Source organism: Temnothorax americanus, unplaced genomic scaffold, assembly GCF_048541705.1.
Source record: "Temnothorax americanus isolate GAGA-0224 unplaced genomic scaffold, ASM4854170v1 Scaffold56, whole genome shotgun sequence".
Classification (NCBI taxonomy): domain Eukaryota; kingdom Metazoa; phylum Arthropoda; class Insecta; order Hymenoptera; family Formicidae; genus Temnothorax; species Temnothorax americanus.
The window spans coordinates 700,889-728,246 of record NW_027509712.1 but is presented as its reverse complement, the minus strand read 5'-3'; the positions used below and the strand labels follow the sequence as shown (position 1 = coordinate 728,246).

Here is a 27,358-nt window from a genome sequence, read left to right as displayed (position 1 = left end):
TCGTGTTCCTCGCGAAAGTTCACAAATTTCTTTTTATATAACAAAATCTGTCATATACGGGCGCTTATTCTTTCCCGCACATATTATTCGATTGACGTTTAGAATTAATTCGAGATATACCCGTAGAAATTTTTTATTTGGTTAATTATCTGGGTGGAATTAATATATAGCCAGGGTTAAAACGGTCATAATAGGTCTTTGAAAAAGTTTATAATTAGTTCGTCGATTCGACAAAAGTACCGTCCGTTCTCTTTCAGGAAATAATAAGCGGCGTTGTAGAGTCATTGATTTTTCTTTTAATAGCGAATGCTTTTGAATATTTTAATACTGATTTTTTTCCTAGGGAGATTTAATTCCTGGCATTAACTTGGTGATAAATGAATATACACTCCTTGGACAATATTTTATCTCCGAATCCCTGATTTCGCGAAGTCGCGAAGAACATTTTTGCGTAGAGTAATGTGGCCGAGAATCGAGGAAAAATAATTAATAAAAGAATGGAGGGAGTCAAAGCGTATTCTCTCGAGATGGTGGAAAACCCGGGGCCGCCGGCGTCCATTCGGTTTTTTTTACAACCGCGCCAGAGCACGTCCCGCCATTCGCACTACGACATTAAAATATAATTTACGTCGAACGGGGCTGTGACGTATTATTCGTTCCCTTTACGCCGCCATAATAATAAAGTAGAAGAATCCACGAGGTGCTCACTGGCGAGACGCGCGTACTTTCGTAACGACCGGCCGACATGCGCCATTCTTTATTCGCTCGCTCGCCGCGCGCCTCGAAGTAGACATTACCTTCTTTGTAATGAGATTGCACACGGGACCTGTTAATTCGGCGTTTTATTGGTTCGGCATCGTGAGTGGGAGGTCGACTTAGGGATATCGAAGAATATTACGAGACGTGCAAATTATCGGGAAACGCGCAAAAGAAAAGAGCAGATGGATAGATAAGAGCTTGAACTCGGAAGTAGGTCTTTCAAGAGGTTTCCATGAGAAGAACAATCACAAAATCATAAAGAGGACGAGTCGTAGATTACTGCGGAATCAATTTTATAGGTAGAATAGTAATTGTGAAGAAAATAAATGATAATAAGGATAATTATATATATATATATATATATATATATATATATATATATATAGCTAATACTTCAGTATTTATAAATAAATACGATTATAATAGGACTCTAAGACTGCAGGTATTCATATTCGCGCGGTTCTTATATTCATAAGACCGCATCTTAAGTACAATCCTTAAGGTGTCATTAACCAATCACAGAGCCGTATTAGCATCTTAAGATATTACTTAAGACGGTCTTTTGATATTACTTGAAATAAGATCTGATTATGAATACCGGAAAATCAATCAGAAATGTTTTTATTTGATAAATTATAGGTGTGCACGCCAAACTTGTCTTGTCTAATAGTTTCTTGCAGTAAATTGTTCCGAGCTGTTTCCTGCAGATATCCGTAGAAATCGCGCGAAGTGAAGCAGCAATGTATGCGCGATGCGCAGAGGAATAAGGTTTAAACCTATCTCCACGCCGGAATCATAACAACACCGAGAATAAGATAGAAGGGATTGAAATTCTAGGGAAGAATGGAAGGAACGGAGAGAACGATGCGATGTGTTGCTTGCCGGCATTTCCCTCTCACCCGTCGTAACTTCCGGTTTCCAGGGAACGAAGCTCGTTCCGCGGAAGTAACGGCCTCGCTAATCGAGCCCGGCTCCTCCGGGATCGTATCCGCTAGCTCGGAGGCGCCGTACCTCTCGCCGTTTTCTCGCGCACCGCTCCGCTTTCCGTGTGCCCTCCTTCTTGCCGTTCTTATTTCATCGGGACGCTCGATGAAGACGGTACGCCCGGCAATAACCTCTTTTCCCGGGGAATGACGACGACGACGACCCCCAAGACCGGACGTCAAAATCGTCCCATGACTCTGATGGATTATCGATTCCGCTTTCGCCGGAGATACGTTCTCCGCTCGGAACGATCTCCGGCGACGACGTTTTCCACTTCGCTTTCTGAGAAGCGCCGCTTTTATGTTACGCCCGGCACCAGTGTTGCATCAAGTGTCCATGAAGCTTCGCGCCTCGTTGACTGAAAACATTTTTATCAATTTTAGACCGGAGATGTTATCGAGGCAACTCTTTATTGATACAAAATGTTTAGAATTCGTCCTTTTTTACTTTATCTTCTTAATAAGAATAGGGAAAGAAATAATGTAACTATAATACTCAATAAGTTACTGCAATATAATATTTTCAAGAATTGGTTTAGTTAAAAGAAAATCTAATATTAGTGTAAAAGTGACATATTACAAAGTTGACTTTCATATTTATCTTGATAAAAAGAAAATATCTTAACATTATTAAAGTTAACGCTAATATATATATATATATATATATATATATATATATATTAGAATAAAACTATTAACTAATTAAAATAATATGCATAGTGTGTAAAAATAATTAGGTATATCATAAATACAAAAATGAGTATGAAAACAATATTATACAATATTGGTAATTAATGAATTAGAAAAACATCTATATTTTAAGTAAAAAGTATGAAGTACAACCGAAAAATATAGCCTGAAGCGTGATTAATCCGCCCATTATCCCTTGTTGAAAACAGACATCACGCGTAATACATACTCGTATATTATATTTTTATAATTGGCGTATTTATCTTCTTAACTATCTATTAAATGACGTTTATGGCGTAAATTCTTCGTAACTACTCTAAATAAGATTTATTGGTGACCAATAATCGCGCCGCGGTCGACGCTTATTCGGGGTCAAATATTCGTCGCGGCGGCAGAAATCGCTGTGCTTCTACTCGGCTATTGCGAATTATACGGTGTTATAGACTTCCTGGGGAGCGACCGGCTCGCGTTGGGCCGTTAATCCTTATGAAAATGTTCGGCGTCGAGTTTATTCGGCCCATGCCATAAATCGGTTTAGGTAATCGCATTCGGGAAGGGGTCAGGATATGATAGTGCAGCAGCTACCGCAAATGCTTTAAATGCCCATGCAGCGGAGCTTGCCCGATTCACCGATGGTTCGCGAGAAATTTCCAAAAGCGACGCTGGAGACAGCAGTCGACCGCGAAGGAGAGAGAAGGAACCGGCTGTTGGAGTCTCTATCGAAGCTCGATAAATTATATAGATTCGGGTCTCGGCTCTCCGAGCGCCTTAACTCCGACAGGGACGAATTAACCCTTGGCGTACTAGGCATGCTGAAACGCAATTGCGCTTACCGTAGAAATTTGGAACTAAAATAACGTACGCTTGCGATGAGCTTGCAAAAATTGAAAATTTTATTTTGTTTTAACGAAAAGAGTGAGAGAAACAAAAAACCAGAGTGAAGGACTATATATATACTTGCATATTTTTTAATTTGTTTTATTTTACAAAATTATCTACAATTTTGTATGCATATACTCTATGAATCATATTTATTACATAATTACCGTTTTTGTTTAAATGATAAGAATGTATTTTAAAATAATTTTTAAAACACCTTGTTAGTCACTAAAGATTAATTCAGTTTAAAAGCAGTTTAAAAATTTTTATTATATTAAGTGATAAAAAGTACTTTAAGCCGGCTGTGCAGAGAGATATATTCTTACATCTTTTGTGCGACTTTAATGTAAATTGCGTAAGGTAATTAAATCGATTGCATCGTTCATTTACAAATTATTAACTGGAAACCATTAACTGGAATATAGGTATACAAAATATACTTGTGCTTTTAATTAAAAATTTCCTGGCAACTTACTTTCTTCTACGAAGCTCAAAATATATACAGAGCAATTAAGTAATTTCTTAATTTTTAGAGTAAGATACTTCGCTAATAAAGTATTAAATGTCCGTCGAGGTAAACTGGCGGTTTCAGTTTTTAATATACATCCATCCTCTTGAAGTTTAATATCGCGGAACCGTTTAATTTTTAGTCGCTCATCGTGTAGCTCAGAAAACGCAGATTAACACTCCGTGCCGCCGAGACGATCGCGCTATTCTTCTTAATTCGGATCGCGATAACCGCGACGGCCGAGGAAAACGAGGTATAGTTTCGCAACATGGTCTGCGTATCTTGAACGAGAACGATCTTAAACATTACCAATTTATATTATCCCGAAGAAAAGGCAAGGAGCCCTCCGGTCTACGTGGGAAACGTGCGCAACGGCGTGCACGTAACGCGCACTCGCGATATAAATATTTATGATACGATCCCTCTCTTTGCGCGGCTAAAATTATGAATTTTCATTACGGGCCGCTGCTAAGAGTCTGTTTCTTAATTCGCGCCGGTTTCCGAATTAACGACCGCGCCGCGATAATGTTCTCGCCGTGCTAATTGCCAGCTGACCGATTTTTCCTCGGAGAACGGAGGGAGAGGAAAAAACCCCCTCGCGAAAATAGAGAAGAGAGGAGGAGGCGAGATCGAGCGGCTGAGGGGATTCTCAGGACGTGCATTTTATTATACGACACTCTTCCTGTGCGACGCGTCTCTAATGGAATGGGATTTACGTGTCTATCCTTCGAGCTGTCAAGGGAGCTTCCTTCCTCTCGGTGGAAGCGACCGCGCGCGGCCGTTCTTCGATTCCGAAGAGGCGCTCCGCGGTTTTTACAGAGCAGCAGCTTCGTAGCGATAAATAAATTCCCCAGTTTTTATTCAGGACACCATAGCACGCGCGGGAGACCCCGAAAATGCTTTCAGCGCGAGGAATTAAGGGCAAATAATCTGCGGCGGCGACGACGACGATGACGACGACGGTGGATTCCCTCTCGTTCATTCGAGTTTATATAGTCTCCGCGAACTGAGAGAAATTTTTATCTCTGGAAATCCAGCAGTTGTCAGACCGAACGAATGAATTTATTCGTCTTTTCAATCCGCGTATACCCCCACACTTACCCCCGTCGTGTCGCTTTCTTCAAAAAGCGTCGCGATTCACCTCGATCGCGCGACAACGCTTCGTTTATCAAAGTATTAAGGACCAGGATTACGGTTTATTTATCGTCGCGAGAACGTTCTAAATTTTAGGAGGAAAATTTTTATAAGTATTTAGAAGTATAGAAAAATTCACGTACACATACATATATATCCAGAAGCAGCGAAAAGTGTCCTGCGAATCCAAGTGTATATTATTTTAGCTGAAGTTATTCTTACACATGTCTTGCCGTTTTAAATCGCGTTATTTAACACGATTGAACCTATTAACTTTTAATTTAATACGATTAAATTAATGTTAATTGACGTAACACGCAAGAAACGCACGTGAAAAGAGCTTCACAGCTTCAATCAAATTTTATTTTTAACGTCATTTTTAGACGTTTACACGTGTAAAAATAACACACTTGGATTTGCAGTGCAATTTTTTTTTCTATAATCTCTTCTGTTGATCTAGTGATCATGAGAGTATCCGCGTGTATTCGTGCACTGGATCCATCTGTCCCCGTCTAGTCGTTGATAACATATCAGATTATCCATCAAGGACTAGCATTGCGACAATCGATAATCGCTAGGTATAGCCTCAATAATTATACGGATTGCCTGTGATAATTATACAGGGGATCGCTGTGATTGGCAGGTATCTATGGTCAATGAACATTCGATCGTGATTGAGTATATACTGCCCATCACAGGAACAGTATCCGATAGCAACAGTGTTGCAGATATATAATCGAATCCTAATTTCTCTGTATTTTTTTTTTTTTTTTTTTTTAACTAACGCCACACACGCGCTCTCTTATTTTTTTCTCTTTGAAACAATTTAACCCTTGTCGCGCCGGTGACCCAATTTACCCTGCAAAAGGGGTGCGCTCGTTCGCCGATTAAATCGCGAAAGAAATTATTTTCCGCGCCGGAGACGAAAGTATTGGGGACCGCCGGTAGATACGGACTGCATTAACCAGCCGGCTTGAAATGCGCCGGACCAAGTCACTCGGCTATTAGCTCGGTGCATTCGGTATCCGTATAACCGTGCGCATTATTGTATTCGACTATACGTGTCTCCGACTACTCTGTTCCGTGCACGAGTCCAATTCGGCCGAGATTACGATACTCCTATTCGATCCGCACAATAAGGGGAGCGTGAACGGCGACCAGAAGTTCGCCCTTTATTTCGGTGAGAACTCGTCGGGGCGAATCTCGTCGAGAGGCAGAGACTCTCGAATTACACGATTCTCTTCGCGGGGTTTGTCACCCGGTAAGATTCGACCGAGAAGTTCTCACACCTGTTATTCCACGGAAATGCCCCAACTTGAATCGATTCGCGGATATCGTTGTGATATTCGGATCTTAATCACCGCGACGATAGCATAGATTCCGAAGACTTTTGGTCGCGGCTGTCAATTTTTAATATTCTCCTGTCGCGCGTATGAGATAACACGTGGATCTATTTTCGTTCTACGATAACGTTCTGCAATAGATTGGAACGTACGTACAAAGCTCGCAATCGCATCCGCCAAGCGCATCGCTGTTGCGCGCATCACTGGCGGCGAACAAAACGGTCATCGGCACGGGGTTTTCTTTCGGTCGACGGCGCGAAAATGGTTATTCCGATGTATGCGGCAGACGGTTATACCGCACGCATTCTCGGTCGCAATCCGTAATCCGTCCGATTTTTCCCCGCTACAATAATACCCGAGCGCTCAATCCGCTTCGATCCATTTCGGCTATATTGCTGCCAGCGAAACGCTCTATTTTTCACGGTCGGCGACCGCGGCTCGCTCAATCGAGCTGATTGAGGGAATGAGAGGCCAGAGAAATGGAGTGAGAGTGAGAGAGTGCGAGAGAGTGTGGGAAAGAGTCCTCCACTTTAGGCAGTATTTCAGTGGTGCACGATCATCGATAACACGCTTTGCGGGCGTTTGACACCGAGGAAAGTCAACCGGAGTCGCGTCAGCGCAGTTTCCGCGCTGGGATTTGCGGTTTATCGTTCGCGCGCGCGCGTTTTATAAAACTGCAAAAATACAACGATCGTCGCACAGGCTGAATTAACGTTCTATTCACGCCTGCACAGTGCTTTCAGCTGACAGCCCTTCGTTCTTGCGGTACTAAAATTTATTGTGATTTTTTTTTTTACAAACGGCTCGGTAAATGGTCAGTCTATTTTGGTACTTTGCTCAGACGAGTTACAGTTATTCAATTATATAATGCAATCGCATCTTATTTTGTACATGCCCGAGTGTTTAAAATTAAGATACTTAAAAGTTCTTTTCTAAAGTTCTCTACTTGTTTTTTTTTTATAACAATCTTTAAATTTAACAAAAATATGAAACGTTTAATTGAAAAATAAATTTAAAATTGACAATCTGCTTCTATAATTAGTCAGACATAGCGAGTAATTTTTGCTTTATTCCATAAAGAATCTAAAAATTGTTCAGAATTGATACAAAATTCTTTCCTTTCGTCGATTAACGTACGCGCGACTGAAATAATTTTTCAAAACGTTAATAACGCCTCTATGCCGATCAGGAATAAAATACGTCGACGCGGTGCACTGAGAATTCATTTCGTTGAATCAACTAAATCCTTGTTTGGATATGGGCAAACAAATTCTTTAGTTAATATAACGAAAATTTGGTTCACGTAACAAAAAATTTAGTTATATTAAAAAATTTTTGTTATGTTAACCAAATTTTTGTTTTATATTAACTAAAGAATTTGTATGTCCATATTTTCAAACAAGGATTTAGTTGATTCAACGAAATGGGTTCTCAGTGTGCGTCTTGCAGCATCCGCGACGATCGATTATCCTTGACAGATATATTAGACAGACATCTCTCGAGGATTACGTAGCGCTATCGGCGCGAATGTACAGATGCGCGCGCGCGCGTGCCTATCGACGTGACAGAGTGGTACATAAATTGAGCGAAACGCGCTGGCGACGTCTATCAGGACCACGGCCGATAGAGATCGAATAAGGGAAGTGAGTCGCGCCTGAATTATGAATTGATTTTTTGCGCGTTGTGAGCGCGATTATGACGCGAATGTCCGACGGCGAGTGTCCGAGCCGCGTGATGTTTTATCATCCGAATTACGGGAGAGAGGATCGTCGCGCACCGCCCGTTGTGAATTATGAATCGCGTCCCCGGTAAAGCAAACGCAATTCGTTCGGCTTTAAGCGACGCTGATTAAGACGAAGTCTGATTAACAGGCCGCTGCTAATGCTGGGTTAATATCTGACATTTATCACACCTGTGACACCTGTGTCTGACGGACGGGATGTTTAATTCTAATAAATTACTTTTAAACATCACGGTGGGAGAATCACTGATGAAAATAAATGTCGGAGAGTAATGGCACGTGACAAATTAATTGACTTGATACTAGTGTTATATGATAAAACTTTGATGTTTTTGTGACAATATTTTTCTTCTTAATGTTTTTTTATTATAATGCGATATCGGGAATAAATTCGCCAGCTTCTGCTTGTTAATTTCTTAAAATTTCTTTCTTAAGAGAGAAAGTATTTTAAATATTCCACGCGCAAGTGGAAATTGCTTGAATTAATATATTGTATATTATTGACGAAAATTGTTAACTAAATACTAAATAAAAATATACAGCAACAAAGATGATTTCGCATGTTACGCTTCGTACGTTTGATTAGCGACGTTTGATCGGTTACGGTATCGCGAAGGCAACGAGAACTGTTCCCGATCGCGTCGTTTATCGCGGAATTTGCGTGGCGGCCACGGACCGAGTGACCGAGCACGAATTATCTCCCGCTCGATGTTTATTGCCTTCGATTAAGTTTCCCCTCTTTGGCGAATTACCGCCTCTCGTTTCCGTTCGGTCTCCTGTTGCATTCAGCACGACGACGACACGCGTCGGGACGCCGCACCGTCATGGATCCCGGAACTAAATGAAAATGGAAATGTTGGGTGCGCGGCACGTAATCTTGCCCCCGGTATAATGCTACCACTTTTCCACCTTCTTAGTTCTCTCCGAGTTCTCTCGTGCCGGAGTCTATTCCAGCCTGGCGATACGGAATTGCCCTCAATTTATTTTCCCCGACCAGCGCGGCGGCGCGCGGTGTGGCAGCAACCCACCTTGTACCACCATGCAAGTGGGTACCACCTACGGAGAAAGCGGCAGTCTGTTTGCCGGTAACGACACGGGTCGCCCTGATTTCACTGGCTTACATCCGTTTAGATCTCGGCTCTTCCCTGCGGCATTTCGTAAAATGCAAATACTCTCGTCGTCTTCTCTGGGTTGAGATAGTTCCGTGGGAAAATATCACGACTGGTATTTTCAAACCGGAATACATACTCATTGCATAAACAGGGTGAAAGTAATACAATACGAAATAGAAGTCGAGTTGCGATTTTACCCCCTTTTAGAAATAAATTCTGAACGCGCGATTATCTGCGTAATTTATATTTATATATATATATTCTAGAAATTCAGAGAAATTTAGTTCTTCTGAATTAGAATTACACCATAATCGCTATTAAATAAAAGACAATGATATTTCTACATTAATTTGACTATTAATTTGACGTTTAATATCGAGTTTTGCTCTTCGGTACGCAATATTTTTTTGTCGCTTGCGACGGACAATAAATCTCGATAACCGGATTCTGAAAACGTATGAAAGAACTACGGACTTTTTGGCGCGTAAAATACAATGAAATAATTCGCAAATAAATATATAGTTACTTCTCTTATAGCGCAATTTTTTACGGATTTTTTCGCTTTACTTTTATGGTAATTTACCAAATTTGTCGAATAATAAATTGTTGGGATTGCACTGTTAGGATGCAAGAATTATGGGATCATCGCTTGTGCAAATTTCGACAGGAACGCGCGCCTTAATTTGCACAAACTAAGACAAATGCTTAATCCTTTTATTACTAAGAAGGCAGGCGCATGCAATGTGTACGTTGCGAACGCACTATTACTGCATATTACTGCAGTGGTAGACTCGGCATGTTATTTGCAATGCGTAACGCATATGTTGTATAATGCTGCAATTTTTACATTCATATTGCAGCCCATTTTTTTTTTTATCTGCGCTTAATGTATGTATAATATTCTGATATAGGTATACATAAATTTTGTTTAATTTTTGCGAATTCCGTGTGATGTCAGATGGCATACGTGTATATTTTGTCGCTTGTTCTCTAGAGAGAAATTTATACCGTTAGAATGAAAATTTTCATGGAATTTTTTCAAAATTATGAATAATTCATGATTGACGATATTTCAGAAAGTGAATATTTGAAAGTAATTGCATTATATAAAACACGGTGGGAATTGTCGAAATCTTTGAGCTTCAATGCAAACTGAAATTGTTTTTTTTTTCCACGAATGTATGATATATATTGATGTGCGAGAAATGAATGTTTATAGGAAATAAATCAGAAAATAAATTTACAACATATATCTTGATGGAATCTCGAGAATCTTACTCTAATGCGTCGAGGCTGCGACAGTGTCGTCGCTCGTGTAAATCATAACGTGACGGCCGTCATCGCTGCGACGTATAATCCGACGCGATATGAGAAAAATAACGGCAGCGATTACCGGAGCGTGAAACTCTTTCTGTCGCAATACGTCAGAAACGAGATGTCTGCAAATAAGTCGGCGCAATGCGTCATTGTAGCGCCCGCGGGAATTCTCTCATGTGTCAACGGATTATTGCGGTGGCGTTAGCATAGCTCGTACGACTCAAAAGTCGATTTCTCGTAGCGATATACCGTCGTAAAATTCCTGGCGTTCCGCTGTAGAAAACGGTGTTGTGTGAATTGTAAAATAACCGAAAGCGAGTGCGAAAGACGAGAGACAATATATGCGACAAATTATACCATCAGCTATTGGTCATATAAGAGAAATTTTAGTCTTGTTGTATTATTATCAAGTGTATCAGAAATAACAATGCGTTATGAATATTCTTGTTGGTTCTGTAGAAAATTTGCAAATTATTAGAATTATGCTTTTTTGTTAAAATATAATAGTGATAATATATAATTTTACTGCATATATATATATATATATATATATATATATATATATAAAATAAAGGTAGAATGAATGAAAAAGAATTTTTGACATAAAATTAAAATAAAAAGAGAATGGTCAATTAAAACCTAAAGCAATTGTATACGCTTGAGAAAATCACATGGAAAATTGTATTTTTTTCTTAAACACAATTTTCCAGAGGGGTAATAACTTTCAATAATGTCTGTAAAAAAGCATGCCTTTCTTGAAAAAATAGAAAACTTTATACATTCTGTTTATACTTAAATAAATTGCGTGTCATATACCCGTTTAAAGACATCAGAGAAGAAAAAGAATTTTGCCTTGCGCGATTTATATCTAAAGATATTCAACGTTACTTTCCGCCCCCATAACTCACCAATTACAGAGTTGCCTTTTATACATTATCCGAGAAAAAGAAGGAGAAAGAGAGAGAGAGAGAGATCCCGTGATTACCGCACTTTTCTTTCCTCAACACTTCTTACCGTTCCGAAAAATTGGGAGGGAAAAATTCATTCGCGCCCCCCGCATATGTCGACCGCGACGAATCTCGGCGAATGCATTTTTTCAACGGCGAGAATTATCGGCTTTTTTCGTCTCAATGGCCGGAGCTGCTCTAAAGTAATGAATTCTTTTCAGCGGGACGCGAGCGCACAAAAATTAATTTAAATCTGGCGGATGGTAATTTGCTCACGTACCACGAGCGGCTACTCGCCTTCGTACTCTCTTTCTTTCTCGCGTGCTTTTGCACCGCGACCGCGGCGGCCGCTCCTTAATCAGCCCCGCCGGCCCTTTTATCGACGGGATCCCTAACAAAGTGCGCGAACGTGTCGCCTCTCGCGCTCCCGCGACCTTCTATTTGTCGTTTCGCCCCTTTGCAACGGAACCAGCCTTTTCGCCCATATAGGATGGATACAATTCTGCCCGGTCAGGGACGGCCGCTTCTGGATAATTGAGTTCGCTTCTTTGACAGGCGCGCATACCGTCCTGTAATTCGCTCTTTTAATCCACGTCCATTACGCGTGGCATTGAAGTAAATTTCTGTCGCGCGAGAACATCCTGATGCTACGTGTTTTGTTCCCGGTATAGCTTTATCGCGTCCGTCGCCGCGATCGTCGGTGTTAATCGCAGTGCGAGTTTTAATTTGCGTTTACCGTCACCGTAGGCATCACCAGGCTTGTTTATACCCTTCCGTACCATTGATCTTATTTGACTCGCGGCGGTCCGCGGAGTCAATTCACGTTTTCATGGGTGAACGGTGACTTTTCAGAGCCTGAAACTAAATTACTCATACGAAACTAATTACGGAACTAATTAATTGCGGATGCCGCTAACAGCCACCGTGGCCAATCAAGATGATGCTAATGAATGATAATACTGCTCCTCTAAGCAGTGTGTCTGCACTGAGTTTGGGTTAGCGCTTGAAGAGCGCGTAGTAAATATCTCACTTTCGTAACTGCAAAAAAACTATTGGAAATTTCCTAGAAATCTGTTTCTGTTAGAAAGTCGTCCCTAATGGCTCTTGGTAGTTAAGCCCTGACCCTTAAATTTCATTATTTCTTGCACAGATTTATTTTTCCAACCGCAAATTACGACGAGAAGTTGCGACGCCAATCTGCTGACGTAAATATAAATTATTAAAAATTTGCATTATATCGTAAAAACTAAAAAGTTCTACCGTGATATTGACAGTATCGTGACATTGTATTCGCTGATGATTTTTTTCTGTTTCTAATGGAATTGTTGAAGAATTTGCGAAAGATTCATTTCTCGTTGAATGCTCGCTATAACAGTTGCGGTTTCGGCGAAACTTATCGGCGAGCTGAGTCATCTAATATTAGATGGTTAGTTGTCGTTTGTTGTTCGTTGTTTGTTAGTTGCGAATTCAGTTGTCCGGCCACGCTTCTCCTAATTTGGCATACACTACTCGATACAGAAATTAGTCTCGTTATGGCGTTCTCGTCGTTATACTTGGGAAACCATTGTTCCACGCGTCCTTTGATGTATTCGCTTTGAGGATCAAGTCCGTGAATGTGAAATATCGATAGTCTTGATCGAGTCTTCGGTCTTGGCCGATCGTTCTCTTTGTGTGCGCGAAAGGGATAATTTTTGTCAAAGAAGCTTACTATGAAAGGAAAATGCTGCCGTATATTTTTGCCGGCCCTTAAGAATTTCCATAAATGTGACTATCAAAGAGACCCGTCCAAACAATATTATATATTTATATAATAATTTGTGAAACAAAAGTCTTTATCTGTGGAAGAGCTCTAATCGAGAAGAAATTTGGAGATAAGAAACTTGGTGAAGCGTTCTTTCTCCTGATTTTTACAGATCAGAGAATAAATGGTCTTCTAAATGGTCTTTCTTCATTACGTCGTTTCGATTGATTTGCCGTTTATTTGCACTTTACAGCGTCACGATGACGCTAGGGAAAAGCGCGATGAAGCAGACTGCCGGAGTTAATGAAACGCGGTGAACAGTTTCCTCGATCGAAGGAAATTACTTCGGCAATAGGTAAGGGTGATTAAGCCCTAGCCGATATCTACGGTGGGGCGACTGAAGATTATCGAATGGTGTCCTTTCACGCTGTCGTAATCGACGGTCGCTATATTAATCACACCCGTCCATCCCATCGTTTCGTGGTCAAAATTCTTCGCGTCTTAAATGTTATTCCATATAATTGTTGCTTAGTTCTTATCGCAAATCAGCGCTACAAATTTTTACATTCTACTAAACTTATAAAGAATTTGGTTGGAAACTAATAATGCACCAGTGTGCATATTTATAAAGCTGTCGTATACACTCATCTAATATAGAAGTGAAATGCAAATATCTCGACTGATAAAATGCCGAATATATATTTTACGAAACAGCACGATAAAGCATTGAGCATTTTGCGATTTAACCCGTTTATATATTTATATTACGCACACATCGTTAGGTTGATTTGTTTACGACGGCTTTAATGTGTACTAGTACGCGTCCAACCGAATTCGCTATTATAATTACATAGATAAACGAAATGTGCTTTCAGTAGTCGCAACCTAATAAATAAGCTTATTGTTTCTGTAAGATCGATTTATTATTTATTTACCAAAATATTTAATTATAGAAAGCTAACAAATTGCAAAAATACACCTATTCGAAAAAGCGCGAGCACGCAAATTTTCGCAAAAAAATTAACTTTATGTTTAAAGAATATCTCTGCAAATTTCAGTGCATTGATCTCCTTCGGCTGCATTCTGTATCCGTCGATTGTTACGGTATTTCACCGTCCGGGATGACTGGCGTCGACGGGTGGTGATTAGAACGAATACGCTCGTTAACGTCGTGGCTGCGTAAAAGCGTTTGAATGTACCCGAGTTGAAATGCACGGCAAGAGAGAGACATAGAGAAAGAAGATATATGTGTGTGTGTATATATATAATGTCTCGACGACTAATATTTAAAAATATTTCGAGATTTATTGTTCCGTCCGAGGACGGAGGCCAGTTTTTTGCTCTTCCACGTCGCGTGATTTGTGGGCTGTCTCTATTCCTCCGTCAGGCGATCGCCTCCGTTGAAAGCGCGGGGACACTCCCGTATTTGATTCGGTGCCGAGTTCGGTCGATGGCCCGATAGCTCTTCCGGGTTATTCATTACGGGGTCGCGGGGTTAAAACCACCCCGAGACTTTTTATCGACACCGAGGCGACGGTGTCACCTTTTCCGCCTTTCGGAATCCGGCGTAATCCGCAACGCCGGGCGATCTCCGATTTACTCCTTTGCCCAGGTTTGGCGAAATTGCGGAGGCGGAGTCCCGATATCGGTTACGCTTCTTTTTCCCACGACGAGACGCTGCTTGCTTGCTTGCTCGACGAAATCGAGTTATCTCGCTCGAGAAAACACCTTCCCGTAGATGCGTAAAGCAATCCTCGGAATTTCTCATTGAATGCGCATCATCGGTCCTTGACGGGGAATCGTGCATGAATTCTGCAACAAATAAACACGAATGGATAATTATTAAAAAAAGTAATTCTTTACGTAGATACTAGTAAACTTAATAAATTACATAACAATTCTTGCAATAACAAATCAGCCATCCGATTTAAAGTTTATTGGTATAAATGCATTTATTTTTGTAAAAAGGTTTGTATACCTAATAAAATAAATACTAACTTTATGCTTATCTTTGTTTAAATATTTTAAAGACATGATTATTTCACGAAAAAATTTTATGCCGCACATGAAATAGATTTTTGTCCACAATTTTTTTTTTTTTAAGTGAGATAGTAATTACGAACGTGAGACAGTGCAAGATATACATATATATAAACTTTCCGGCAATATACAATTCAATAAAGCTGCAGAATTTGCGACGCGCACTCTATCGCAGGATCAACGTAATTCTTTTTATCGGTTACCTCGAAATTACGCGCAGACCGAACTGTGATATTCTTTTTGTAGCGATCGATTCGAATTGGATAACGAGTCGTCGCCTGCACGGAATCTGATTTGTTGCAACGGTAATACATTCGCCAGCCGTGTCGATTGAATATCGGAAACAATAACGCAATGCCGATGAGCAACGGGGACGGGCCGCGACGGAACGTGAATTGAATGTTTATCAGCAACGCGAGAATTGACCGCGATAATTTGCGAACGGCGCATTTTTGCGGAATCGCAACTGATAATTTCGCTTAGCTCAGATTTCGATGCCGGATGCGTAAAAATTATTTCCACGCGCGGGCAAAGCAGAAATCGCGAATTTGTTGTCGTAATTCAAAGTTAGATGGTATCTACGTTTAATGTGAAACACTTAAAATCTCTATTAAGTTAAGCCGCTGATGCTGTTAGTAAATAAGTTCTAATTTTGCAATAAGTTGTTAATAGTGGAGCTAAAGCTTAATGGGATTTAAAACGAGCTTGTGTAATTACATAGTGAGTTTAAGCTTCCGAAATACCACCATAAAAAAATTGTTCTCTCTATAAGATGTACTATAAGATGAGATTTATACTTATTATGACAACCAAAGAGAGAAATTATTTATATAACGTCTTACAAAAATAAAGTAAATATATATATATAATAGATAAAATTTAATAAATTAATTTTTTCCATAAATTTATATTTGCGAAAATCTAACTTAAATTACTTCATATATCCAATATTACATTAAAATAAATACAATTTTTGACAAATGTATAGCTAGCCATTGCCTCCTTTAATTATCTCTCCATTAGCAGGTACATATAATTCGTTAAATAATTAATTACATTTTATATACATAATATATCGATGGGATATTCATTATTACAATGAATGTTATTAGCATTATCTTAACGATGCTACCATGTTACGATTATTGCATTTCGATAATTATTTTTACTGGCTATAGAATTTTAAACATTTTAATCTAAACTGCCACACGAGATACATTTTTCCGCATCCGTAGCCTCGAAAATTGAAACGAAATTGCTTATAGCAAATCAATCCCTGCAATGTTCGTTTCTCATTGATGATTCGGAAACCGTGCGCCAGCCAGCCACTCGTCAGCTGCGACAAATCCCCCGAATGAAAACTGTCGAACCGGAATAAGGACACACTCTTCCAGCAGCGGTTCGTATCGCGACCCGACGGAGATAATCGAAATACTTCCGGGATGACTTCGCGAAAGCGATCGGACGCTTCGATGCGGCGAACCGAAGTTTATACCCTCCTTCTCTTCGTCGGGCTTTAGGGGGAGGGTTTTGGGAACTTCCGTATCCCGTATATATCGACCTCGATATACTCGACAACGACGGGGGCAGTATTTTCAGCACCCGATCAAACCGTCCCTTCCTTTCGTCTCCTCCTCCTCCTTCGGCTTTCGATATCCGACCGCGGAATCGTTCGATCCGGGTCTATCTCTCGTGGCCACCGTCGGAATTCCGAAATGACAGGGCGGAATGACAAGGCGGGACGCGCGGCAAGACTTTTCCGGATCGTTGATCGGGAAATGCGTTTACACGGACGGCCGCACGGACGATATTAACGCAAGTGATTTCATAGCCATCGGGCGCCGGCTCCGGCTTCTCGTGTCAAGTTCGCGGTTCGACGAACCGTATCGGACAGCGAGACGACCTGCTCATTAAATTGCATGCGGCTGCATGTGGCGCGATCGTTGCCCGAAACGCTGCCAGAGATGAGCGCGCCTGTTATCGTAAATTTCCTCTTCCTTACTCCCCTTGCGAGAAGTTGGTTACATCGTGATAGGCGTCTACGAACGCTGAAACTAGATTTATTTTTCTAGTTATATATAGTATTATATCTTTTTACGACGTTATATCGTATTAATTCATAGATTTACGTACACTGAGAAAAAAAATTTGTCAATTCCAAGAAATATTTAGTCCGATACGTTCAACTAAACATCTTAGTTGTTAACTAAACATTAGTTGAATTAATTAATTCTTGATTAAGGAAACGAAATAAATTGTTGAAACAACTAATATTTAGTTAACTAACTAAAATGTTTAGTTGAATGTATCGGACTAAATATTTCTTGGGATTAACAATTTTCTTTTCTCAGTGTAACTTTGTCAAATTGGGAATATTATACTGTGTGTTTTAAATTATCATGTTATATAGCTATCATTAAACGCGATGGCACATTGGGAATATTTCGATAATTTGATATCAAATCTTGCTAATTTTTTTAACGAAGTTAACAGCGCTCAGAAATATAAATTTCAGAAACCTTAATTTTATTTATATATTTGGTAGTTTTTTTACGACGAAAAACGATATTTTCATTAAACAGGAAAATTGAATTATTTGATAGCCATTAATTGAAAATTTATCCTCTTAAAAATATTTATATTTTCTATATATACTCTATACACGTATAAGTCCTGGTTTTTATCAATTTTATCTCTTGTCAGCTTTTCAATTTCTTAAAGTATAGACTATTTTACAAATCCTTGTGATTGCACACACCACACACACTCAAGAAAATAAATAGAATTGTTTTGCGAATCAAAATTTAGAGGCACAATTCTGTCAGTTTCACTTTTCTCGCGATGCTTTCACGAATATTTGACGTATTCTCAACTTGTATCGTTTGTACATTTACACGGATAAGCGAAAGTGCCTTCTAAAAGAATCTGGGAGACTACAAATATATATATGTACGACGATAAGTCTTCGCAAACTTCGAAGTTCGACCTCTTTTCCTGTATAGTTTTCGCCGGCGGCGGGGCCACCAACTCCCGGCAGTTGCAAACGGTTTTAAACTGCGAGTCGCGGATTTTATGGAGCCATCGTGGCGCTATTATTTGTGTAATCTCGTAAATCCGATGTTTTTATCTGCCGTCATGCCGACGGTGATCGTTGTCCGCTTTTTGCCTCGCGTCAACGTCGCCGCGTCGCGAAATTACCAACGAGTTTATAATGCAGTGATGGCGATGGATTTATTTAAGCTCCGGCGCAATTTGCTTGAGAATTGATAATCGAAAAACATGCATTTAATATCAATATATTTACAGCGGCGAATAAAATTCTAAAGGTGGCTTCCTCGTTCATGGAGCTGCTATACGTTATTTGCGGAAAAATGCACGGTTTGAGATTTTGATGGATTTTTTGCGACGTTGTGTAACGCGATTTGCATTATTTATCTGTATTGAATGTTTAATATGCAAACAAAAAGTTTTAATTGAAGATTCGATCATTAAAAAAATTTTTTTTATCACTGATTACTTAAAATTTTATAGAAACGTACGCTTTATAATTAATGAAACTTTTTCGCGGTTAGATTATATTAAAGTCGAGAATTAACGCCAGTTTAATTTAGCACGTGCTTTGCATTTATTATACGTTTTTATTATTATAAATGGACGGAATAATTTTTTCCGTGCTGGAAGCATCGAATTCCAAACTCACCGAGATTCGACCGCTTTCGAGATATAATACACCGGAAATCTGAGGCCATAGTAGACGCCTGTCAGTTGACAGTCTTTCTCCACGACCGACGCGGTTTAACGCCGACTTATACGTCAGCCGCGTTTGGAACGATAATATATAGCGGTCGTTAATATTCCATCGGCGGTTATATGCGCGCCGCGCATATCTGGCGTTAATCGCGACGCCATTAACGATGTGTTAATTGGTGTGCGTTAGCAACGGCGGCGGCGGCGCTGGCGATCATCCTCTCCTACCCTGCCGGGACCTCTTAAAGGGGGACGTAAAGCGGCTCCGTTTATCTTCCACGCGCTCTTGCCGTAAACGCTGCGTCGCGTCGCGCATTGTATGCGCGTGTAATAATACGCGCCGGAGCATCCCCGATGGCGTCTGCACGCTCGATAGAACCCAAACGGGGCTGCCTGATCTCTCGAGAAAACGGGAATCCGTTCGGGGACTTAGAATGCACCGACGTGCACGGGTATTAGGAAATCTTTTAAGAGGAAGGACGTTTTTTTTATAGCAGGCGTCTTTCGAATACGCATTTTCTCCGAGTAATTTGTCCCACGTGCTTGAACTAATTAGGAGAAGGAGAACGGTTCGATTTTGGATCAATATATTCGAAATCTCTTTCTGAAATCTGAAACGGGTTTTTTTAATGAAATTGGTGTAGAGATTGTAGTTTTGTAACACAACGAAGATTTGAGATGATTTTAAGTAACATCTTTGTCTAACGTTTGAAGCTTCGAAGTTATGTAATTCTATTGAAATGTTACTAGGCATGCTTGATGAAGGAATTACGCTTGTTTGTGGCTAAACTATCCGATATTTCCACACGAAAGATAATTTTAGGTGATTTAAGTAACATCTCTCTAACGTTTGAAACTTGGTTTCTTCACGAAGTTGCGTGATTTTGTCGAATGTTATTGGCTATGCTTGTTGGAATTACGCTTGTATAGAATTATGCTTTAGCTAAATAGCCGATATTGCTATACACGAAAGGTAAAGTGCCTCTGACTTCTGTATCGAAATAATCCTCATCTACATATCTTCCGAGAACACACAGCTGCTTTAAATCCGTTTCTATATTATCGTTCTGTCAACGACTTATTTCTCGGTCGGGATATATCGTCGTATATAGAACTCATAATCATAACTTTACACGTGAACCTATCATTCTATATACCTACATATCCGTGACATTTTGCAAATTTGTTATTCTATATAATATCGCTGATGATGCGTGCGAAATGCGAATTTATCATTGTTATTATTCCGCCTATCTATTCTGTTGGCCACCAGTCTTTTTTACGAGTCAATATTTTTCTCGTTTAGCGCTCGTTAATATGAAATGAAAACAGCATGGCATCTCATTAAGTACACTATTTAGTATTGAACTGCAGTATTGTGGCACATTATGATAAGTATAATGTAAAATAAAATAAATTTTATGTTACACATATATTAATATAAATAAATTCATTATTTTTAGAGAGTTCCATTCTTAGAGAAACGCAAGTTATCATATCGTATACGTTTCGTATTTTTAAAATGGAATTAATTTCAACAGAGAGACGATATTTTGCCTTTGCGAAATTTTACATAAATATTTTCTGCATCGAGACAATTTTTTATTTCCATAGAATTTCACTTCTGCTTATTAGCACTTGCTTTCAAATAGCACAAAGTTATCGTTTTGTATCTTTTGCAAAACTTTCAAGCACAGTCTTTCGAAGGCACTTACAAAGCGCCAAGTCAAAAAACGAACGCGTTGGCCGTTTATGAATGCTCGCAGCACTGGAAAGCCTGATAAATCAAGATCAAAAGCGAGCACGGGTGTCCGTGATAGAACGTAAAGCCCGACAGGGCGCGGTGATAAGCGCTATTAAGTAAATTTACGGGATTTCGCGTTCAGCAAAACGCGCGACGCTTAGCGCGCGCGTTATTAAAATACGTTTGCTCGGATCTCTTTTGGCCGGATTAAACGCACGCGCGATGTAACATTATTATTTTCCAATTAATGCCGACCAAAATGATCGACCGAACAAGCCATGCTCATACACTGTCGTTTATTTTGTTTCAGGTACGACAGATTATTTCAGTAGGCTTTTGTCCGCGTCATCACGATCGTGCATGGCGTTATACACGTGTTATGTTACGTGTGATCGCAGCGATCGATAAAATCGGCGTCCTGCGTGAACATTTATGCTGCTGCACGTGAGTACTTTTCCACTATACAAACTGTATAATAGCATATATACGGTGAAGTATCTACATTTATCGGACAGAATGATTCGTTATGTTTCTATAGAGTAACATTTGGCTGAATTGCGCTCAGATGTTAAGTATATGCTTATTAAGTAATACAATCCGATGTCTCTTTGTCGGCCTTTACATCATTGGAATAACAGTCGGCATAATTTTTCTAAAACCTTTTTACCTATCATATTATTTAATCATGTGTGTGAATTTTACAGAAAAAATAAATAGCTATTTTATGCAGAATGTAGTTCAAAATTTCTTAATTACTATGACGCCTAAAAATTTGAGAATATTACATTACGTAAAAATTGACTTTATAATCTTCTATCTGCTAGTAGAAACAAAACCGTACGTTTATATTTTACCAGCTTGCCCTGTCTCACGTATATATTTTTCATATTTTTATATTTAAATTATGGTCACTCTAATTTAAATTAAAATGAAATAAATATTTAAAAAAATACATGTATCATACATCAATTTTCTGCGCATTCACAAAATTATTAAATTGCAAGTATTAAAATTATTATATTATTAGTAAAGTAGAAAAATAGAGTTTTTTCATTTGTTATTTATTTTCCAACAACGTACAATTATTTTACTTTCTGCTTGTTATCAATGGACATCGGGCGTTTACGATGTTGAGTCTTTCGCACAGTTATGTGAGATAACATTTAAAAAGGGTGAACCTTCGGTATGCAATGTAACGAATTGTTTCGTCGGACTGTCAAGACACAGGAATCCGGTACATAATAATATACTAATACGTGATACATTGTCGCGTCGCGACACGTTATACATTTCAATGAGTGCAATTTCTGAGAAATCCGCGGCTACTCGTCCTAAAGCCGTCATAAGTGAAGAAATGATTTTATTGGAAAGACGAATTACAAGTTTGCCTGTGCGTAACAAGGTCTTCTCGTCGTCATTAAATATAACGACGACGACAACATTGCCGAAGTCCGCTCTTTCTCCTTCCTTTCGTCTTTTCTTCTCCCCCCTTTCATCTTCCATTTTCTCACTTGCTTTCTTATTGTTTTTCTCTGCATCTCGGCTAATTACTTCTACTGTCTGCCCGTAACTGCACGAAGTTAGCGATGGTCGGGAACCGTTCGGTAATAAGTACTTTTTAATCCCCCATTCCCCCGCGCCTCGTTATTCTGCATAAATGTCGTCGCGAGATTGTACAATTTGCCTCTCTTCTTTCGCTTTTTTTCCGCTCCGCTTCTTTCCTCTCGCGATTTTCGAAGATAATCGGTTAATTGCTCGCGGGGAAAACTCGAAATGGCCTCATCGCCGCTACGACGGGGAACTATATAGGAGTACCTGGGTATACGCGGAGGCGAAATACTCCTCTGATTTCCAAATTATCTCTGAACAGTGAGAAAATATTTCAGGATTTTTTTAATTGGGTTTAGCAGCGTTATAAGGTACAGTCAGTTTAATCCCCTTTGATTTATCGCGTACAGCGTTACGAGGTCTTCGTAGATTCCCGCGAAGGATACTTTCTTAAAAAAATATCAGGATTTTTAACTTAATAAACGTACTGTTTTTCTCAACAATATAGTGGAGAAGAAACTTATAAACGCGAATGGAAATAATTTAAATAATGTTATCGTACTTGGTATAATATCAAGAAAAGGTGAAAAGCTTCTCTCGAAGATTTCAAGAAGGCACATTAATCTAAAAGTTAATTTTTTAAAACATAAACTTAAAAATTTTTATATGTACATTTTTGCGAGAAAAATTAAGATAATGCTTTAAACGATAATTTTCTAACTTCAGTATATCAATGCAAACAAAGTTGATTTGAAGATAATGTCAAATGCTCAATTACTTGTCTCCGTTGTTAATGTTGATCGATTTTTGCATTTTTTTTTTTAATCAGAATAACACAGAATAACACGGCAGGGCTTCTATTCGACGGCTATTTTGATATATGTTTTCGACACGTGTACTGCTGTCCAGAATATTATCTATAAACAACGCAAACATTGCATGATCTAGTTCGCCGAGGTTTCTCCCCAAACGAACCAGACGGTTTTACAAGCGCAACTAGCGCGTACGATATCTTATTTACCGGGTCGTTTGCTTGTTTATGAGTTTGTTAGAAGCTACCGACGCGTGCGTTGCGCCGCTCATTTTGATACTCTTCGTACTCGGCACGTATGCACATCGAAATTATCGGTTTACGATCCTTCCATCTCCGTGATGTCTGTACACGCTTATTTCGCGTTCGTCGTAACGTTAATTATCCATTAGCATCTCTCACCAGATGCGCAATCCCCGTTTTATGATGCGACGTATCGTCCCTGATTCCGCCCGTAAATGTCAAAGAAATTTCGTTTAATCGTGAATGATGCGAATGATCACATTCGCTGTCAATCTGTCACTGAGACGTGAATGAAACGCAATTATAGGTATGATGAAATGATGTTAGATAGAACTTAATCTTTGACGTGATTTATTCCGCCAACTTGATATCAATCACGATAACGATGATTAACAAATTTTTTATTATGATTGAGACAATAAGAAGAAAACAAATTGCTTCTTTTAAATATGATATGAGTAAAATTTGAAGAATTACATATATGAAAAGTTGTTACATAAAAATATAAATTTTATATTTTTTCTAATTGCGTGATTTATAATTGATAAATACATAATGTGAGTCTTTGTAAAAGCTGTAAAAATAATTGTGAATATTTACTTATTTTATAATTATTACTTGTTACATCTAAGTCATGCTATATATGCACTAATTGTGTAAAATAATACACATTGCTTTAAGATAAATAAATAAAACGAACGATTTCTTATTATATAATGTCGACATTTTCTGAGCTAGTGCATAATCCGGGACAATACAAATCCGGGACAAACGCGTATAATCCGGTGCTTCTAGTCACGTTACTCCGTAATGCCCCTTTTAAGCGTTCATGTAATTGTTCGTAGAAACTGCACGCCGTAACAATTAAACGAGGTAATCTTCATGTACATCAGTATGTTACTAAAGCAACAAATGTTAATTTTATGATACAATCATTCAATATTTATTATGCATATCGTATAATTAATGTTCAAAATAAATAATAAAACTAAATATTGAAATAATTGCCGTTCCATGTTTCAAGAATTTCAATCTAATGAGAATAAACATCGCCTCTGTTTTTGTGTGTGGTGCCTCCCTTTAGAATTCTGTTCACTCCTGAGGCAAATATATTATACGGCAAACATCGAAACGGAAAAAATAACAGAGAAAAATAGCATGCTCGCGCACAACTTTCGTGAGGCCGGGCTTAAATTGCGTTTATGGCAATCCCGTTGCCTGGGCCTGGCCGTCCCTAAAGCTTTTGTCTGCCTTGGCGCGAAAACGTGCCTTATGCGCGGACAATGGAGACAAGGAGCCAACAGCTCCTGGCAGCACGCGTCGTTCTGAGCGGATTGTATACGCGTGCCGGCCGTTGTTGAATGCGTGTGGCCGAGCGCGATTAATTCGCCAAGAATGAACGTTAGCCGAGAGCCGCACGAGCCGTACACCGTGAAACGAACCGAGCAAAACTCCGGAAGGGGGAAAAACCTCCGGACGGAGACGGCCGCTCCTTTTATCCGGGAGACGAAAGGAATAAGCTGTTCTTCCTCTCGTCTTTGTGCGCGACGTCGAATCCCGGGCCCGCGGTCGAGATCGCTTCCGTCACGAGATACTTGATCCCGTAATTCTCTCCCGTGAATCTCGCGATAATTCACATAGCGATGGTCCATCCCCTTTCGCTCGAGCCGACGAGACGGCCGAGACGTTAATAGCGATTCCGGAAATTAGTTCCCGAGCGGACTTCATCGCGCCTGTATCGAGATTCACTCCTTGGCTATTTTTCGCCCGTCTTTTCTCGCCTTTCGTTCATAAACGAAACGCTTTATACCACATTCCTGGAATAACTTTCTCTCCTCCCCCTCCTCACGCCTTTTGTTCGCGTGGGGTTATATATCGTGGACGGATCCGACTATTTCGGGACGTAATATTAACACGTTGGGATGCGGGTAGAAAATACCGATAATGCAATAATCTCTTTTTCTGAGAATAGGTAGCTCAAAGCTAGATGTTACTTAGAAAAGGACTAGAAAAGGAAGGATGCATTATATTATATATATTTGAATTGTAAACTCCGTTGATTTATGGTACTATTTTACAGTCTATATTTTGTACATATAAAGTGAGAAAATATGCGAAGGTATTAGAACGTTTTAGATCTCTTTTTTTTCAACCAGTTTTATGACCAACTTGCAATTGATTTTTCCCAAAAATGAATTATACTTATTAATTTTTCTTTTTTTACTTGTTTGCCTTATTTATGTGAAATGTATGAGATTCGCGGTTTAACGGCAGAAATATATCACAAGAACACCGGAACTGATGATGATATGTAATTTCGAGAATAAAACGCCGCGGTTGGAGATAGACCGACACGTGCATGAGAATGAGATTCGGGACGCGAATATAACCGCGAGATGACATTAATCTGAATCACGGGAAGAGAGGAAATATTCTCCCCCTCTTTCGGATGAGAAGGTGGGGGGGGGGGGAGAAAAGCTCTTTCCGCGAATCGTAACTCTCGCGAAGAATTCCCGTTAAATTCGTGTCAGCTAGGGTTTGCAAAACTGACAGACGGGATGGGACGGACGCTCGTAAAACGCTCTTCGCAAGACTCTCGCCACCGTAAGATTCTTTGGCTTACCTTCCATCGGCGCGGGGGCAGGTACGCTTCCCGCATCTTCATGCCCGCAACACAGCCGAGAGTTCTCGCTGATATTAAACGCCGGCTTAGGCAACATTACACGGCCGTATATATAATGCCAGGTATTTCTCCAGTTACTGAAAAGACGAAGCATGTGCCTCTGGAACAACTGCACCGCATGACGCGTTGTCCCGACATCTCATCGTATGTTTATCTTATTTTCTATCCCCCGTTGCTTTCCCCTATTTTTATATATATTACGCTATTACTTTTATTTTTTATTACTATTATTATTTTTTTCATTTATTGTTAATTTTGTATAATATATCCTACTTTAAATTATATATAAATATCTATATATATAAAATAATTTTAAAGTGGAATGTTATTATGCAGATATTTGAAGATTATTCATAATTCTATAGCGTACTCTAAAACTCAATAAATTTATGCTGATTTTCTAGAAATTATGCCTGATTGTTGCACTATCCATATTTAATATCTGTTAACTGAGGATTAAAACACGGACGTATTTTGTATGGAAGTTATAATATTCGCGGGCTTCGACACATGTTACAACACTGCCGTTGACTCGTTATCGATCTCGCTTGATCACCGTTTTCTCATCAGTTGCTAATTTAGTTAGCAACTTTTTCGCGAGATAATTCCAAATGAACCACTCCTAAATGAACTTTTTCCCAATCGGATTTCATAATTAACTTATCTGCTTTTCTTTACTTTCAGCAGCCTATCTCTTTATCCATTTTCTACTCTTTCTATCCGGATTTAAAAGTGTCCAGAGGTTTGTTCGCTATCTCAAGAGCTCGTTAATTTACCAGCGGTCATAATTTCGTTGAATCTCTTAGGTTTATTACAAAACTATAATGTGCATTCTCAAATATAATTTTAACTGATCACGATTGCCGTAAAATTAGCCATACTAAAATTCGGATAATCACAATGAAACTGAATTATTTTTTCTTTGTGACAGAGTGCAGGCAGTAAGATAACTTGGACAAAGATATTTCGTAAAATCTATATAGTTACTTTTAGCGATTTTCTAACAATTTTGTAAATAATCTTAATTTTTACACATTTAAATTTCTATAATTTATAATGATTTAAAATATTGTTTTAACGTTTCTGTATAAAATTAATATGTAATTATAGTTATTAATACAATTAATGATTAATGGACAGTATTTATGGAAAATTATTTTTTGAGTACTATTCTAATATTTGTGGCAAACTAGTTTGTAATTTTATGACAATAATACGAAGTTTCTATTTTGGATTCTTAGAATTCCCAATATTTCTCCATATAAATATTGCTTATAATAATCCAAATAATAATTAATGAATATTTATATATGATTTAACTTTGGCAGTTATAATTTTCATGACGTATAAACTTTGCGAAACTGTGCCAATTATATATTTTTGGCTTC

General features: G+C 39.1%; 1 protein-coding gene across 3 annotated transcripts in view; it reads left to right on the top strand.

The window, feature by feature from the left end:
- The window catches only part of Fur2 (furin-like protease 2), a 348,856-nt gene that overhangs the window by 257,573 nt on the left and 63,925 nt on the right, over nt 1-27,358 (top strand). The window contains exon 1 of one of the 3 annotated variants that reach the window (XM_077419572.1): nt 21,085-21,129. The exons of the other annotated variants lie outside the window; for them this stretch is intronic. Within the exon in view, the coding sequence (XP_077275698.1) occupies nt 21,118-21,129 (12 nt within the window). The 5' untranslated portion in view covers nt 21,085-21,117. Of the gene's footprint in view, nt 1-21,084; nt 21,130-27,358 lie in introns of those variants that run through there. 3 annotated transcript variants of the gene reach the window in all.